At 33.8% G+C, this 18,557-nt stretch overlaps 2 protein-coding genes across 3 annotated transcripts in view; one reads left to right on the top strand and one right to left on the bottom strand.

Moving 5' to 3' along the window:
• Positions 1-9,946, bottom strand: part of LRRIQ3 (leucine rich repeats and IQ motif containing 3) — a 230,072-nt gene extending 220,126 nt beyond the window's left edge. The window contains 1 exon segment of the mRNA XM_047868719.1: positions 9,734-9,946. The gene's annotated coding sequence lies outside the window, so the exon portion shown is untranslated.
• Positions 9,947-10,259: 313 nt separating this feature from the next.
• FPGT (fucose-1-phosphate guanylyltransferase) lies at positions 10,260-18,404 on the top strand. Of its 2 annotated transcripts, none has more exons than XM_047872979.1 (4): positions 10,260-10,400; positions 11,849-12,016; positions 13,924-14,016; positions 15,781-18,404. In XM_047872979.1, the coding sequence occupies exons 1-4, from the start codon at positions 10,319-10,321 to the stop codon at positions 17,220-17,222; spliced, it is 1,785 nt and encodes a 594-aa protein (XP_047728935.1). In that variant the 5' UTR covers positions 10,260-10,318; the 3' UTR covers positions 17,223-18,404. The 2 variants fall into 2 exon arrangements, with proteins under 2 accessions (XP_047728935.1, XP_047728936.1); XM_047872980.1 differs by having other exon boundaries at positions 16,598-16,764.
• Positions 18,405-18,557: the final 153 nt, after the last annotated feature.

Here is an 18,557-nt window from a genome sequence, read left to right as displayed (position 1 = left end):
TTAAAACATTATATTTTTGTGGTAAATCCCACATTTCAAATGACATAAAAAATTATTTGGAACAATGAATCTAAGATGCAATAATAATGAATCTTATTTTCTGTCCATTAAATGTATTTGCTTTCTAAAATTTAGAAGGCTGTATATTTATGTTCAAAATTTTTAAAAAAGCTTTTGTGAAAACACCAGTTTTCAACTTTTAATTTGATTCCAGGCTTGCATACTGTAGAACTATAAGCCTTTAAATACCAAAAGGTGATGAACCAGAAGATGAATATAAAACAATAAAAACTAATTTAAAAATCTAGAAAAACATCTGCATAGAAAACATTTCCTAAGAAATTACATAAGCAAGAATGGAATGGAGTAAAATATTTAAAGTACTGAGAGAAAAATAAAAGCAAAGAATAAAGATTCCTCACTTATAAAAATCAGGTTCTTTACAATCATTTTAATGTCTATATTTATTTAAAATGTTGTATTATTTAAAATGCGTATTTAATTAAATATATAACTCAGTATTATTTCTCTAGCACCCTGATCCTATCTTAATCAAATGTCCAAATAGCCTCTGATAATTTCTTCTTTTTCTTTTCATTTTATTTAAATTCAAGTTAGTTAACATACAGGGTAATGGTTTCAGGAGTAGAATTTAGTGATTCATCACTTGCATATAACACCTAGTGCTCATCCCAACAAGTGCCCTCCTTAATGCCCATCACCCATTTAGCCTATGCCCCACCAAATACCCCTCCAGCAACCCTCAGTTTGTTCTCTAAAGAGTCTGTTAATCAAGAATGTAATAAATTCAACATAAAGCAAAGAAAAATATTCTTGTAAGACACAGAATATTTGCTACTTAGATTACGCAGAAGGTCAAGAAAGAAAAATATTTTCTATAGTAGGCAAAGGAATGAACCAGTAAGTACAGAAAGTCAGCCCTTCAAGACAATACAAGTGTTACTACAATTTTAGTACATTTCATCACCTCTTTTCAAACCCAAGTACTATAAACCATGGCAAGTAAAGTTTACTTCCAAATTTGCTTTTATTTTGCTTTTTCTAACACAGCAAGTTTGAGGGTATCCATGAGATCAAAATAATTTTTATATTAATATTAAGATGTTATTTCTCTTAACATTTTTACTCATGCTCATCATTATTCTAATCAAGTGAGTCGGTAAGTAATTATTCAAAAATTTCTCAATTTCAACTTCCAACATATAAATACTGATAGTTATAATCCACATAAAAGTTCTTTGGAGTCCTCAATAAGTCTCAAGATTGTACAAGGGTTCTGAAAAGGAGCAAAAAGATGGGGAAAAAAGGCCTGAGAAACACTATTGTATACATTTTTTACAGTGTACATGTATATATAAAACCACTGCTATAAGACAAAACTACTTTCTCTTCGGAACACCAAAGCATGTAGACAGTGGTATTAGTCTGTCCCTATTACTTAGTGTAATCTCCACCATTCATGTTGTGACTTTTAATCAAAGTAACTTCTATTTCTTTTTTGTTGTTCATATCACATTTGTTTTTTTTCTTGAAAAGAAACAATTAAACTGTGTTTATTTGTCAGTGGCAAATAAGAAAGAAAGAAAGAAAGAAAGAAAGAAAGAAAGAAAGAAAGAAAGAATGAATTCAGAGGAAAAAAAACCCACTGACCTAGAATTCTGTACGCTATGAAATTATCTTTCAAAAATAAGGAGAAATAAAAGACTTTCACAGGGAAACAAACATTGAGGAGATTTGTTGCCAGTAGACCTACCTTACAAGAAATGTTAAAAGAAGTTCTTTAGAGAAAAGGAATGTAATTTGTTCAGAATCTCAGATCTACAGAAAGCAAGGAAGAACACTGGGAAAGAAATAAGTGTATATAAAATAAAAATATTTTATTTTTCTTATTCCTAACTGATCTAACAGATAAAAGTTTTTCAAAATACTAGTAGCAAACTGGTAGTATATATGTGAATGCTTATATATAAGTTAAATTAAAAGCAGCAATGAGGGGCACCCGGTTGGCTCAGTCTGTTAATCATCCGACTTCAGCTCAGGTCATGATTTCAAGGCTCATGGGTTGGAGACTTGCATCGGGCTCTGTGCTGACAGCTCACAGCCTGGAGCATACTTCAGATTCTGTGTCTCCATCTCTCTCTGCCTCTCCCCCTCTCCCCACTCAAATAAACATTTTTTTAAAAGCAACAATTATATAAGAGACAGAAGGAATTGGGTTTATCTTCTAATAATAAGGTACTTAACACTAGGTGGGAAGGGGTATAGTGTTATTTGGAAATGGAACTGAATTAGTTATAAATGTGTATTGCAAACTTTAGGGTAACAACTAAAAATGGTAAAATAAGAACTATAATCAATATGCTATGAAAGAAGAGAAAATGAAATCATATGTAGTGTTCATTTAAAACCAAAAAAGCATGAAAAGTGAAATACAAAAGATAAAGAATAATGGCAACAAATAGAAAATAGCAATGGATATTGCATATATTAATCCAAATATATCAATAATCATTATGAATGTCAAGGGTCCAAATGAACCAATTAAAAGAGACTGTCAAATGAGATTAAAAAAAAAAAAAGACCCAACTATATGTTGTCCACAAAAAACCCAAATGAAAGGTAAAGACATATAAAGTAATAAAGATCTATCATGCTGACACAAATCAAAAGAAAGCAGGAGTAGCTATGTTAACTTCAAACAGAACAGTCTTCAAAGCAAGGAAAGTTATCAGGATAAAGACAGATATTACATAATAATAATGAGGTCATTTCTCCAAAAAGACATAGCAACTGATAAAGTTTATACACCTAACAAAAGTGAAGCAAAACTGATAGAACTTCAAGAAACAGATGAATGCACTATCACAGTTGCAGACTTCAACTCTGCTATCAGAAATGGACAGATCTAGCAGACAGAAAATCAGTAAGAACATAGTTACACACAACAACACCATCAATCAATTGGATATAGTTGACAACTACAGACTACTTCATCCAACAACAGCTGAATGTATATTCATCAAAAGCTCACATAAACATTACCAAGAGAGGCCACATATTGAGCCTCAAATACAACTTCAGAAACTTAAAAGAATAGAAATCATACAGTATCTACCCAGATCACAATGGAATTCAACTACATATCAATAACAGAAATATAGCTGGAAAAAACAAAATATGTGGAGATTAAATAACACATTTCTAAATAACACATGGGCCAAAGAATATCTCAAGAGAAATTTTAAAATATTTTAAACTAAATGAAAATAAAAACACAACTTATCAAAATTTGTGGGATGTCGCAAAAGAAGTGCTTAGAGGGAAATTTATAGCACTGAATGCATACATCACAAAAGAAGAAAAATCTAAAAGCAATAATCTAAACTTCAGCTTAGAAAACTAGAAGAAAAAAAAGAGAGAGCAAATTAAATCCAAAGTAAGCATAAGAAAATTAATAAAAATTACAGGAGAAATCAATGAAATTGAAAATAGAAAATCAACAGAGATAATCCATAAAACCAAAGCCTGCTCTTTGGAAAGATCAATAGTATTAACAAGCCACTAGCCAGGCAAAGAAAAAAAAAGAGAACACAAATTATTAGTATCAGAAATTAAAGTAAGGACAATACTACAGATCCCATGGACAACAGAAGTATAATAAATTAATACTATGAATAGCTCCACGTGCAGAACTTGATACCCTACCTTAAATGAACCAATTCCTTGAAAGACACAATCTGCCAAGACTCACACAAGAATAAATAATCTGAATAGGCATATATTTATGAAAGAAATTGAACCAATAATTAATAACTTTTCAAAACAGATAGCCTCAGGCCCAGATGAGATCTTTGGGGAATGCTACCAAAATTTAAGGAAGAAATTATACTAATTCCCTAAAATCTCCCTCAGAGAATAGAAGCAAAGCCTAACTCATTCTATGAGGCCAGCATTATCCAAACCCTATGGCCAAAGACATTACAAAAATGGAAAACTACAGATCAATATTTTTCATGAAAACAGATGCAAAATTCCTGGAAAAAAATTAGTAAATTGAACAATATATACAAAGAATCTACCAAGTGGGATTTTTCTGAGGTATGCAAGTCTGGTTTAACATTCAAAAACCAATTAATGTAATCTGTCACATTAACAAGCCAAAAAAAAAAAAAGAAAACCACATGACCATTTCAATAAATGCAGAAAAATCATTTATTCAAATCCAACTCTATTCTTGAGAAAATTTTTCAGTAATCTAGGAATAGAGGACAACTTCCTCAACTTGATAAAATACGTATAAAAATTCTACAGCTAATCATACTCAATGGAAAGAAATTTGCTTTCCCAATAAGATCAGGTCCAAGCAGGAATGTCCCATCTCATCACTGCCTTTCAATATCATACTGGAAGTCCTAGCTAATTCAATAAAACATGGAAAGGAAAATAAAGATATACAGATTAGGAATGAAGAAATAAAATTGTGTTTGTTCACAGATGACATGATCATTTTCTATTTAGAAAATCGAAAAGAATCGACAAAAAGAAAGAAAGAAATTAAGAAAAGAAAAAAAAACCTGGAACTAATAAGTGATTATAATAAGATTGTAGATACAAGGTAAATACACAAAAGCCAATCACTTTCCTTTATACCAGCAATGCACAAGTTAAAAACACAGTACTATTTACATTAGCACCCCTCAAAATGAAATATTTAGGTATACATGTAATAAAAATATGTACAAGAGGAAAACAAACAGTTGATGAGCAAAATCAAAGAACTAAATAAATGGAGAGAGATTTCATGTGCATCGACAGCCTTAATAGGAAGACTCGGGGCGCCTGGGTGGCGCAGTCGGTTGAGCGTCCGACTTCAGCCAGGTCACGATCTCGCGGTCCGGGAGTTCGAGCCCCGCGTCAGGCTCTGGGCTGATGGCTCAGAGCCTGGAGCCTGTTTCCGATTCTGTGTCTCCCTCTCTCTCTGCCCGTCCCCCGTTCATGCTCTGTCTCTCTCTGTCTCCAAAATAAATAAACGTTGAAAAAAAAAATTTTTTTTAAAAAATAGGAAGACTCAATATTGAGATGTCATTTCTTCCCAGTTTGATCTATAGATTAAATGCAGTCCCATCCAAAATCTCAGCATATTATTTTATCAATATCAACAGACTGATTGTAAAATTTACACAAAGAGGCAAAAACCTACAATATCTAACACACTATTCAAGAACAAAGTTGAAGGAATGATGCTACCAGACTTCAAGACCTACTATAAAGCAATAGTAGTCAAAAATAATGTAGTGTTGTCAAAACAAAAGAAATTAGACCAATGGAATATAATAGAGTCTGGAAATAGAAATATAGTGAACTGATCTCTGACAAAGAAGCAAAGACAATACAATGGAGCTTCAACAAATGGTGCTGAAACAGTTGGACATCCACATGCAAAAAAAAAAAAAATGAATGTAGACACAGACTTTACACATTCAGAAAAATTAATTTAAAATAGATCTATGACAACACAAAACTATAAACTTCCTAGAAGATAACCTAGAAGAAAATCTAAATCACCTTAGGTATAATAATGACCTTTTAGATACACCACCAAAATCATAATCCATGAAAGAAATATTTTATAACCTATACTTCATTAAAATTAAAGGCATAGAGATAAAAAACAAGCAACAGACTCTAAGAGAACAAACTGATGGTTACCAGAGGGAGGTGGTTGAAGTAGGTGATGGGGATTAAAGAGTACACTTAGACCAATGAGCACTGAGTAATGTAGAGAATTGTTGAGTCCCTACATTGTACACCTGAGACCAATATAACACTGTATGTTAACTATACTGGAATTAAAGTTAAAAACTTAATGAAAAATAATTTCCTTTAAATAAAAAAATTAATTAAAGACATAATTTGCAAACGGTAATGTCAAATGAATAAGAAAACAAGCTAAACAATGGGAGAAAATATTTGCAAACGATACATCTGATAAAGGATTTTTATTTAAAATATATAAAGAACACTTAAAACTAAACAATAAGGGAAATAAACAACCAGATTTTAAAAATGGGCCAAAGACCTTAATAGATACTTCACCAAAAAAGATATACAGATGTCAAATAAGTACATGAAAGCTGTTCCTCCTCACATGTCATCAGGGAAATACATATTAAAACAACAATGAAATAACATTACACACCTATTAGAATGGCCGAAACCTGAACACTGACACCACAAACTGCTGGCAAGGATGTGTAGCAACAGAAACTGTCATTCATTGCTGGTAGGAATGCAAAACAGTATAGCAACTTTGGAAGACAGTTTGGCCGTATCTTATAAGACTAAATATACTCTTATCATAAGATCCAGTAATTGCACTTCTTGGTATTTACCTTTTGCCATATGAATGTTCATAACAGCTTTATTCACAATTGCAAAAATTTGGGAACAACCAAGATGTCCTTCAGTAGTTGAAAGGATAAAGTGTGGCACATCCAGATAATGGACTATAACTCAGCACTAAAAAGAAATGGTTTTCAAGAATGAAAAGACATAGTGTACCTTAAATGCACACTACTAAGTGAAAGACATCAGTATGAAAAGGCTATGTAGTATAGGATTACAACTATATGGCATTATGGAAAAAGCAGAACCATGGAGACAGTAAAAAGATTAGTGGTGGCAGAGTTCACAGGGTGGATGAATAGGCAGAACACAGATTTTTAGACAGTGAAACAATTCTGAATATTATAATGATGAACACATGTCATCATACTTTGTCCAAACCCATAGAATATACACCAAGAGTGAAATGTAAGGTAAATTATGGACTTTGGGTGATTATGACATGTCAATATAAATTCATCAACTGTAACAAATGTACCATTCTGGTGGGGGATGTTAATGACAGGGTAGGCTATGCACGTGTGAATTATGTGGGAGTATATTGGAAATCTCTGAATTTTCTTCTCAATTTTTCTGTGAAACTAAAACTGCTCTAAAAATAAAGTCTTAAAAAAATAATAAAGGAGGATGTCAAATAGAAGTTTGGGGGATAAAATTTTTCCTTGGTCCTCCAGAAAGGTGAGAAACGTGAGGGTTCCTTCAACAGGATACAGTGGGAAAAAATACTTTATTTGGCTAGAACACGCTAGCCAAATAAAGAAATTCAAATAAATGGAAGAGTAAAAAGATATTTTTGTTTATACTGCATGTCAGAAAGAGTAGGAGGAGGAACAGTGGTTGTGCAGAGAGATGAAACACAAGGAATGGAAAAGACCAGAGCCCTAGCGTGAACTGATCAAACCATGCACCAAGAGAATCATGGTGCACAATCTAGAACCCTCTTCATTTAGTTTCAGTTCCTTCTTGTGAAGGAAAAAAAAATGTTTGGAAACAAAATTAATATTCTTCTCTACAACTTCCACACAACAGTCATAGTTATGCCCATAGTAATAGGAACAACCTGACTGGAATTAACTCTAAACAAGCATAACCATCTTATTGGGGTGACAGTTGCACAGCTCAGTAAACTTACTAAAAATCATTAAATTGTTCACTTACAACAGGTTAAGTTAATGTCATATAAATTATGCCTCAGTAAAGTTCTTTTAAAAATCTATCTCACTCTTCTTTACGGTACTTCTTCAGATACTCTCTACTCTCCTCCACACAAAAAAAGCCCAAATGTCTCCACAAAATACCATTTTTCAACTATTATATAGTTCAGTTTGTCTGACATCCCTTTCAAAATGTGGAATCCATGATTAAATATGTCATTTCCAATGTGTTTTACTTATAAAGAATTAATGGGTTTACTACTTAGCTGTGTTAGCATATTTTATTGTGGTTACCATACCTTATGACTATTTAAACAACCATATCACACTGTTTGATTATATTAAACATAAACTTAAATCCCTAGATATTTTTACCCCCCAAAATCTACTTCCAACGAAATTACTCCCACTAATATGGTATTCAATATTTTTTCATTTTTACTTAAAAATTAGTATTAATGAACAGTTGAGAAAAAAAAAGAAAAGAGGGAAGAACAAAAACCATAGTTGATAAGGTGGTATATTTACTTCCAACACATTTTATATGAATAATGTAATCATATCAGGAAAAAATAATATTGATTTCTATGGCCATCCTTTCCAGGTCCCAAGAATGCTGTATTTAATACTCTATGTAATACAGTCTATTACATCAGCCTGTTCTAGTCCCTTCACACTTCTCACTATCCAAAATTTTCTTATTTGGTCACATTTTCATTGTTTACCTTGTTACTATGTACAATCCTTGAACTTCACTTTTCTTCCCCTAGGATCTCATCTAGTTCAGTAGTTTAAAATTAATTCCATTAACTCTAACCCAACCTTAAAGTTATCCCTCTGGAGAGGTCTGTGAACTGCAGAATCACAGGCACATAGCCTCACACTGTCTCTAACTCTGAGGACTCAAAAAATTCTCTCTCCAGCCCAGACCTCTCTTATGAACCCTGGACTCATATGTGTAATGCCTACAGACACATACACACACAAACTTTCATTACATATGCGTGACATACACATATATCTATATATTCTACATGTCTAAAAGCAAACTCTGGACTCTCCCCACTACTCCACCAACACTCCCCATCCGCAGTCTTTCCCATCTCAACTGATAGCTGTTCTATCCTTGAGGTGATCAGTCTTGACCCCTCTCATTCTCTAACATTCCACAACCATATCATTAGCAAATTGTATTGGTTGTGCCTTCAAAAATATGTCCAGAATGTAATCAATTTCTCAGCATCCCCACTGTTACTATCGTTGCCAAGCCTTCACCAACTCTATCCTTGCCCTACCCTCCACTATGTCTATTTTCACATTTCTGAGTGATCTTTTTAGACATAAGGCAAGTCACATAAAAACTCTGCAATGTCTTCGTTGTACACAGTATAAAACAAAATCCCTTCTTTAGGGGTTTTTCACCTCTCTGATCTTTATCACTCACTCCCTTTTGTTCACTCTCACCTCACTCAAGTCGTATCATATAAATGTTCTTAATGTTTTGTTTTTATTAACAACACAAAACTTCTAAATGGCGAAACTATGAAAGAGTAATCTCCATTTTTACTGAAATGTACCTTAAGTACAGAATTAAATGCAGAGCGAAGTCTTTAGGAAAAAAAAAAAAAAAAACTAAGTTAAGTTCATGGCAAGAACTTATAGGGCCTTGAATGCCCACCTGTGTTACTGATGAAGGCTTTAGGAAGACAGGTTTCTGAAATAAATCAAACTGCATGATGTGGTAGATGAGTTCTGGGTTTGGGATTCAAGTAGCGTGCTTAAATCTCCTCTTCTACTGGTCGTGAGCCCTTGACTATTAGCCTCTCTGTTTCTTAAAATTGTTGTATGTAAGCATGAATAGGTTCATCTGTAAAACTCATTATAAACTTGTGCTTTACAAAAGAAATACTTATAGGTATCTACCAAAATGCATCTAATAAGTCTGACTTATTCCCAGTAATGTTATTTAAAGTTCTTGATCAATCCGCATATACAACAGAATGACAGCTGAAGCAACCAAAACCACGAATGTTAAGAGACCTGTGGCAGACTGAATTTTATACAATGGACAAAAGCCTATGAAGTGAACTCAAAACTGAGAGGGGTGGAGAGGCTCACTTACTAAGAAACACAAGGGCAAAGAAGCCACCAACCTAAGGTTCCTTAAGAGAATATAGATCTTGAATGTTGAGACTGTACATCTGGATCTGGATTTGGTGCAGATTGTTTCAGATAGCAACCCTGAGGGAGGAATTAACTATAAAGACGTCTTTGGGAACTGCTCCCGGCTAAAACAAATCTGAAACAAATCACGAGTTGAAAGGACGAACCACCTTTCGAGGGAAAGCTGGAAGCTAGGTTGTACTTTTGTCTTCTCAGCGGGTCAGTTCTAGCAATTTTATCACTCAACCCGAATAACTCACCGGGTCAACAGGGCTGCAAAGCCTTATGAGTTGGGAACAAGAGGCCCAGACCCGGCACAGTCCGACAAATCACTAGGTGGCCATCTGCTCCAGAGACCGTTGCTAGAGAAACACGGCAAGGCTCTGCACTCTGACCCCCAGGATTTTCTCCCGGCAGGCCACCGCTCTGGGGGCGTGGTTACGTGAGTGACGCACGTAAGGGGCGGAACAGAGGCAAACCGGACCCAGGAACGGGTTACATCCTGAGGCGCATGCGTGCTGCGCCAGCCGGAGGATACCTGGAAGGCTTCAGCTGGTCTCGGGGAAAGTTTTGCTATGGCTGCTGCAAACGCGCTCTTAGGCGTAGCTCTGCGAGAAGCCACCCAGCGAAAATTGCAGAGGTTTTCAGAACTGAGAGGTAGCAAAGGGGGAACCCCAGCTTTCCCCGGCAGTGGACAGGGAGGGAACTTTACGTGCCGGGAAATTTGCTGGACTATCACTTCCGGTCTGCTCCAACTCCGCTTGATTTTTTTATTCTTCTGTCACTGCCCTTTCTTTGCGTCATGTTGTTACTTTATTTTTTTTTTTACCTTATTCTTAGTAACATGTATATATGAAAACAAAGGAGAAGAAAGAAAAGTATTCTGACTAGTGAGGCTGTCAATCCAAGTTACACATTTGGTTAGCCTATTAACAAAAGTTACTTTGGATAAATCTAAACTGTCTAAAGCTCAGTATTTGACCATTACAAATATTATTTTAGCTTTCTCCAATCCCCTTGCCTACTTCACCAATTTGTTACATGCTATGAATGCATACTGAGTAAAAATCAGGACATGGAAGAATTATGGGTCAAAATTTAAAAGGGGAAATTTGTATCAAATAAAATTTTTTAAAGACTGTGCTATTTGTCATTCCTTATACAACTATCTAATAAAATTAGTCATTTTTGGTGAAGTTTCTGCATTAAAAATATAAATAATAAGATATTTAGGAATAATAGATTCTGGCTGACAAAAACTGTTAACTAATTAAAATCTTTATTCATCTTTTTTTTTTACCAACAAAGAGCGTCAGTTTAGCCTGTTTTTAAATGAGGGCATCAGGGACTTGGGAACTTTTCTGTTATGCAGAATTTCAGGTCATACTTCAAAGCCTTTGTAAACTTGCATGGCTCATCTTCAGGTAATAAAAAATAAAGTACCTGAATTTATAAACAGTAACATTGTAGGAATAGATCCTTGGGTTGAATCTTACTCCGCCAACAAACACTAAGTGGTCCTAATATGTGAAAATTGCTTTTCACAGCTGGAGATTCATTTATTCATTTTTTTTTTAAGTTTTATTTATTTGGGGAAGAGAGCACGAGCAGGGGAGGGGCAGAAAGAGAGGGAGAGAGAGAATCCCAAGCAGGCCCCGCATTGACAGTATACAGCCTGACTGGGGGTTGATCCCATGAACCTTGAGATCATGACCTGAGCCGAGATAAAGAATCCGAGGCATAGCTGACTGAGCCATCTAAGCACCCCCGTTTATTCTTTTTGTCTCCTCTTCTTATTTAAGAATTGAGGTAATTTTAGCAAGGCAAGAATACTTCTCTTAATCAAGAAACATAGCAACTTTCAGAATATTTAAATAAATGGACTGTAGACCATGAAAGGAGCAAGTAATCTAAAAGGGGAAAATGCAAAATTTGTGAACAATCTTCAGTAGAAATAGTTTGAATCAAACTAGCTAGCCACTAATTATTCCGTAATTCTGAAAAGAAGTTAAGTGTATGAAGATAGTTTTTCATTTTTCTTTCTAATACGCAAATTTGTAATAGCTAGAGATTTCTGATACTCATTTCCTTGCTTTTTCACACAGGCAAACCTGTGGCAGCTGGAGAATTCTGGGACATTGTTGCAATAACAGCAGCTGATGAAAAACAGGAACTTGCTTATAAGCAACAGCTCTCAGAAAAGCTGAAAAAAAAGGAGTTACCCCTTGGAGTCCAATATCATGTTTTTGTTGACCCTGCTGGAGCCAAAATAGGTATGCTATATATAATCAGATTTATATCATAGGTTCTGAACAGAATGATTGCTGAAGAAAAGCTTTCCTATGGCTCACAGTTGATGAGCCCTATATCTTTCTACCCATAGTCTTTCCAGGCTTTAAAAATTTAATGTAAATTTACTATTTTTTAAGAAAAAGGCATAGTAACTGTTTACACATTGTGACTTACCATGAAAAACTTGCAGAATGTTATTAAGAAAAGAATATTTGTTTTAATAAAATTAAAACAAAATTTATTTTAATAAAATTTTTAAATTAATGTTAAATATTCTTTTGGACTTTATCAGTAGGGTTCTTAAGGTCCCTCCTAACTCCATAGTTCAGAGATTTACATGAAGGTTGCAAATCAGCACTATATACACACACACATATATATATACACACATATATGTGTGTATATACACATAAGGCATAGCTGACTTAAACTGGGTTTTGAAAGTAGTATCTATGATACTTAGGCCATTATATATAATATATATATATTTTATATATATTTTATATTTATATATATATATTATATGTATACACACACACACATATATATATATACACACACACATATATATGTGTATACACATATGTGTGTGTGTGTGTGTGTGTGTGTATATATATATATATATATATATATATATATATATATATATAATGGCCTAATATAGATACTACTTTCAAAACCCAGTTTAAGTCAGCTATGCCTTTTGACCTTCATTGCAAGAAAATATGTGCTATTTTTCTGGAGGCTATTTTCCATGTGATACTTAAAACTAAAGCCCCTGGTACCATATGGGATATTTATATCTGATACCAGCATTGTTCTTTTTTTTTTTAATTTTTTTTTTTCAATGTTTATTTATTTTTGGGACAGAGAGAGACAGAGCATGAACGGGGGAGGGGCAGAGAGAGAGGGAGACACAGAATCGGAAACAGGCTCCAGGCTCTGAGCCATCAGCCCAGAGCCCAACGCGGGGCTCGAACTCACGGACGGCGAGATCGTGACCTGGCTGAAGTCGGACGCTTAACCGACTGCGCCACCCAGGCGCCCCAATACCAGCATTGTTCTAATTAACCAGTGTTTTAATCCTCACAATGGTGCAGTCAGTACTTTAATAATTCCCATTTTATAGATGGGAATCTGAGGCACAGAATGTTAAATAACCTGCACAAGGTAACTAGTAAGTGTAGTTATGTTTAAGATGTATTTTAGGACACCAGGTTCTAAGAAAATTTTTTTTTTGAGTTTGTTTGTTTGTTTGTTTGTTTATTTATTTATTTAGAGACCATGAGCAGGGGAGGGGCAGAGAGAGAGAGGGACAGAATCCCAAGCAGGATCCCTGATACCAGGGCAGCCCCTGGGGTGGGGCTCGACTCAGGACCCTTGAGATCATGTCCTGAGCCATTATGACCTGAGCCAAGGTCAAGAGTCTGACACTCAACCGACTGAACCACCCAGGTGCTCCTCTAAGAAACTTTTTAGAAAGGACATCTAACTCAAATCTTTGGTTATGTCATGTGGGGGGGAATTATTTTAATGGGTTTTTCAGTTTGTAACTCCAAATGAATGTGTATACTTAGAGTATTCCACTGTTTCAGATTGCCTAATTTATCATTTTTCCTTTGTTTTAATTACTGTTTTCAAGAGAAGATTATAATCTCATCATTTATTACCAAGTGCTGATCTCTGGGTTTCATTTCCAATTGTTTATTTATTTAAATGCTGTAAAATGTGTATTTAACTTGATTCTTTTGCCTCTACCTTTGCTCTCTGCCTACTTAATTATAGCCAAAGGCCATATCCTCAAAGTTATAACACCAAACCTTACCATAATAACAAATTTTCAGCAGGTTTCTAAGAAATAAGTTGTGGTTTTACTTTCATTTTTAAGGAAATGGAGGATCCACACTTTGTGCCCTTCGATGTTTGGAAAAGTTGTATGGAGATAAATGGAATTCTTTTACCATCCTATTAATTCATTCTGGTAAAGTTACACATTTTCTTTTTTCCAATTTACATTTTACCTTTGATATCTTAGGGACTTTTTTCTACCTTGCAAATACTTTCCTTTTTTTAAATTTTTGTCTTTGAAGTTACTCTTCTTTGAAAATAAATATTTCATGTTTTTCTTGATTATTTTAAAGTTATAAGCAGCATAATGTTTTTTGACAAATTTATCTTTTGGAATGTATATAGAAAATTATTTACCGAAGATAGAACTCATCAAAATATGAACATTTCTCAGTAATGCTTTAAAAGGAATTGTTGTAGGGGAGAGGCTGGTTTAGCGCTGTGATTTCCAGACTTTACCAAAACCTTCTATCATGCATTTTTATCTGATTATTGGTGGCAAAAGTCTTTAATGCTTAAAAGAATTTAAAAATAAAAGAAAAAGTGGTGACAAAACATGGAGATGACAAAAAAGTATGTAAGAGGAAGAGTCACACACAAAAGAAAACATTATAAAGCAGAAAAATAGGAAATAAATAATCTCAGAATAAAGATTGTTTTTTTTTTTAATTCAGTAAATGTAGTTGTATGAAAATCTTGGTTACATGAAAACCTCCACTCTTCTCTACTGGGGGCTGATGAAAACTTTATTATGGATTGGCACCAGTCCAGGAACAGATATTTTAGAACTACTCATCTATATGACTTCCAAGGCATTTTTCATTTCTTATAGTTTATATACGAACAATGATTCTTTGTAAAGATAATACCAAGTAAAGCATCCACGTTCTGATTTTAAGACTAACTAAAAAAGTAGAAAAATTCAAATATATAGCTTTATTCTGGAACCAATATGATTACCAATTAATAAAAATTAAGTTAGACACTCAAAATACATAGTTAGAAAGAGGTAATTCTTACAATTCTAAACTTAAGTTTTGGCTAATCTTTGGAAAAGGAAAAAAGTGGAAAGCATTAACTCTCATTTGCTGAACAACATACTCTGTGCCAAGTGCTCTACATAAAAGAAGATAAAGCAAGTATTACTCTTCATTTGCTGATTTGGAGTAAACCCAACGATAAGCAATTAAAAAGTGGTGAACCAGAGTTTGAACCTATTTTTGTCTACTCTACTATGTAATGTTGCCTCTCATTATAATTAGTTACATAAAAATGATGTAAGCTATTTAATGTACCTAAGAGAACATGCTTTTCAAGGAATTAAGAAGTCATAAGACTCATTTTAGAGGGAAAAAGCCTGTTCAAATGAAAAACAAATATACATTTTAAAATGCTTTTAAGTAAACGCACCTTTATTTCCTTTGAGTGGATGTAATAATTTGAGGAAAGACACAGCATCTGGTAATTACAGTTTAATAATTATATTTTGGATTGGTATATTAGTTTTTTTGTGACTTTTTTCCCCTCTATGAAGTGCGTACCAAATGTAGGAGTTTAAATGTCGTGAAATTTACTGTTTGAAATGTAGATATAAGACCATGTTTTAGCCCATGGTCCTGTTTACTAGTTGTGCAGTTGATTCAAAACAATTCGCAGCCTCTGAAGTATAATAGAATTCTTTCTTAATCTAAAATTGCGTTATATCAAATCACTTGAGGAGAATTGTTCTTTGAATTTGTAACCTGGAATTTACTATTCTTTTCTGAGTTACAGTAATGCATTATATACATTAAATATCTTTAGAGATATTTTGAGTTGTCACTGATGCCCCTGGGTTTTTAAAATCTTACAGTCTTGTAAACATTTTAAAACAGTTATTTTGTTTAATTTTATATAGGTGGTTACAGCCAACGCCTTCCAAATGCAAGTGCTCTGGGCAAAATTTTCACTGCGTTACCTTTCGGTAACCCCATTTATCAGATGTTGGAATTAAAACTAGCCATGTACATTGATTTCCCCTCACATATGAAACCTGGGATTCTGGTTACTTGTGCAGATGATATTGAACTTTATAGTGTTGGAGAATGTGAGATTATTAGATTTGACAAACCTGGCTTTACAGCTTTAGCTCATCCTTCTAGTTTGACTGTTGGTACCACACATGGAGTATTTGTCTTAGAACCTTTTAATTATTTAGAATATAAAGACCTTGAATACAGGTGTTGCCATCGTTTCCTTCATAAGCCCAGCATAGAACAGATGCATCACTTTAATGCTGTGTGTAGACCTGGAAATTTTTCTCACCAGGACATGGCTGGGGGTGACACTACCCCTCTTAAATTAGAGTCTGAGTATGTCTACACGGACAGCCTATTTTACATGGATCATAAAACAGCAAAAAAATTACTTGCTTTTTATGAAAAAATAGGCACATTGAACTGTGAAATTGATGCCTATGGAGACTTTCTGCAGGCTTTGGGACCTGGAGCAACTGTGGAGTACACCAGAAACACATCAAATGTCACTAAAGAAGAGGCAGAGTTGACAGACATCAGGCAGAGAATATTTCATCTTCTGAAAGGAACCTCATTAAATGTTGTGGTTCTTAATAAATCCAAATTCTATCACATTGGAACAACTGAAGAATACTTGTTTCATTTTACTTCAGATAGCAGTTTGAAGTCAGAACTTGGCTTGCAGTCCATAGCTTTTAGCATCTTTTCTACAACACCAAAATGCTCTGGTAACACATCCTGTATCATTCAAAGTATACTGGATTCAGGATGTTCTGTGGCAACTGGCTCAGTTGTGGAGTATTCTAGATTGGGGCCTAATGTTTCAGTTGGGGAAAACTGCATTGTTAGTGGTTGTTCTGTCATAACAGAAGCTGTCCTGCCTGCAGATTCTTTTGTGTGTTCCTTAAGCTTGAAGATGAATGGATACTTAAAGTATTCAACTATGGCTTTTGGAGTGCAAGACAACTTGAAAAGGAATGTTAAAACATTGTCAGATATAAAGTTACTTCAATTCTTTGGAGTCTGTTTCCTGTCATGCCTAAATATTTGGAATCTGAAAGTTACAGAGGAACTGTTCTCTGGAAACAAGACATGTTTAAGTTTGTGGAATGCTCGTATTTTCCCAGCTTGTTCCTCTTTGAGTGATTCAGTTACAACATCCCTAAAAATGTTAAATGCTGTACAGAACAAATCAGCATTCAGCCTGAATAACTATAAACTGTTGTCCATTGAAGAAATGCTTATCTACAAAGACGTAGAAGACATGATAACTTATAGGGAGCAAATTTTTCTAGAAATTACTTTAAATAGAAAACAGTTTTAGAGGCATCTTAAATATTATATATACCTTACCTTTCTTGATAGAGCAAGATTGCAAATAGAAGAGTTTTCTGTAGGCTTTTGTTTGTTTTACTGAAGTAAATTAATGAAAATTACATTAACGTAATTGCTATAGCATAATATTAATAACAAAATCAAACATTTTTGATGAAAGAATATTTCAAGGCTGTAAGTTCAGAAAAGGGTTTTTTTGATATTACTATTTTAATTTTCTTTTAATAAAAACGAGTTTGTGGAGCATTGTTGTGTTCATATAGTACACAAGTTTTAAATGATTTTCTAAACATACCTTTTTCCATCTTCTTTTTGGGCTTTGGTTTCAGTACAGGTCTACGTGTTAATTGGCATAGTACTACTATAGTAGTATACTATAGCATATACTAGTAGTACAGTAGTAGAACATAGTAGTCCTATTCTGATGAACTGATAAAAATGGTATACATACAATAGGGTCTTCAAAGAACACTGTAGGAATTGAAATACTTTTTTGGAAACAAATTCATAGCTTACAAATTCAGATGAAAACAATGCTTCCAATATTGTGATTATTTAATTAACAAGTAATTAGATAGAGATAGCTCTGGAATTGATGATAAAAATCTATCTCATTTATTGCTCTTGCCAAAGTGAAACTAAAAGTGTTTATGTGGTATTTTACCTTATAAACTTGGACATATGTTTCTATATCTTAAAATTTTCCTAAATTTCCATCCATACAAAAGCATACACATACACAAAACTCAAATATCTGTATGTGGAAAACCGTAGGAATAATTGGGATTCATTGATAATCATAAAAGTTTATTTGGGGCATTATTTGCAATCTCTTTTTAACCCCTTTAATAGAACTATTAAGTTACCAGATGGGCTGATTTTACTTTCTTTTTCTTACTTTTTGTCCTTGTACTGGTGATGATACTGAGAAGCAATAATTGACCGAAAGGTAAGCAGCAGGAAGGAGGCAGAAAAATAAAAAAATGAGAAAACTTACTGATGATAGACAGCTTCAAGAAAATAAAAATAGACTGGAATCTCAAATTATATGCTGCTATTTTGCTATAAGCATGCACGTGAAATGTCTTTATGTCAAAGTCTGATAAAAATTAGAGAAATGATTTGTCAATTTTGTGTTTTAACATGAATAAACTGAAATCCGAACTAGTCTGTGCTTCTTTTGTTTATATATTAATATGTCAATATGAAAATAACTGGTAAACCAGAAGTGGCTTGCCTGCCACCATTATTAGGCTATTTTATGTGTTTCATTTTGGTTTGGGGTTTTGTTTTATTTTCTTTTAAGGTTCTTCCCAAGGAGGAA

Source organism: Prionailurus viverrinus, chromosome C1 (genome assembly GCF_022837055.1).
Source record: "Prionailurus viverrinus isolate Anna chromosome C1, UM_Priviv_1.0, whole genome shotgun sequence".
Taxonomy (NCBI): Eukaryota; Metazoa; Chordata; class Mammalia; order Carnivora; family Felidae; genus Prionailurus; species Prionailurus viverrinus.
Note: the sequence above shows the minus strand (reverse complement) of the source record. Positions and strands in the feature narration are given on the sequence as shown.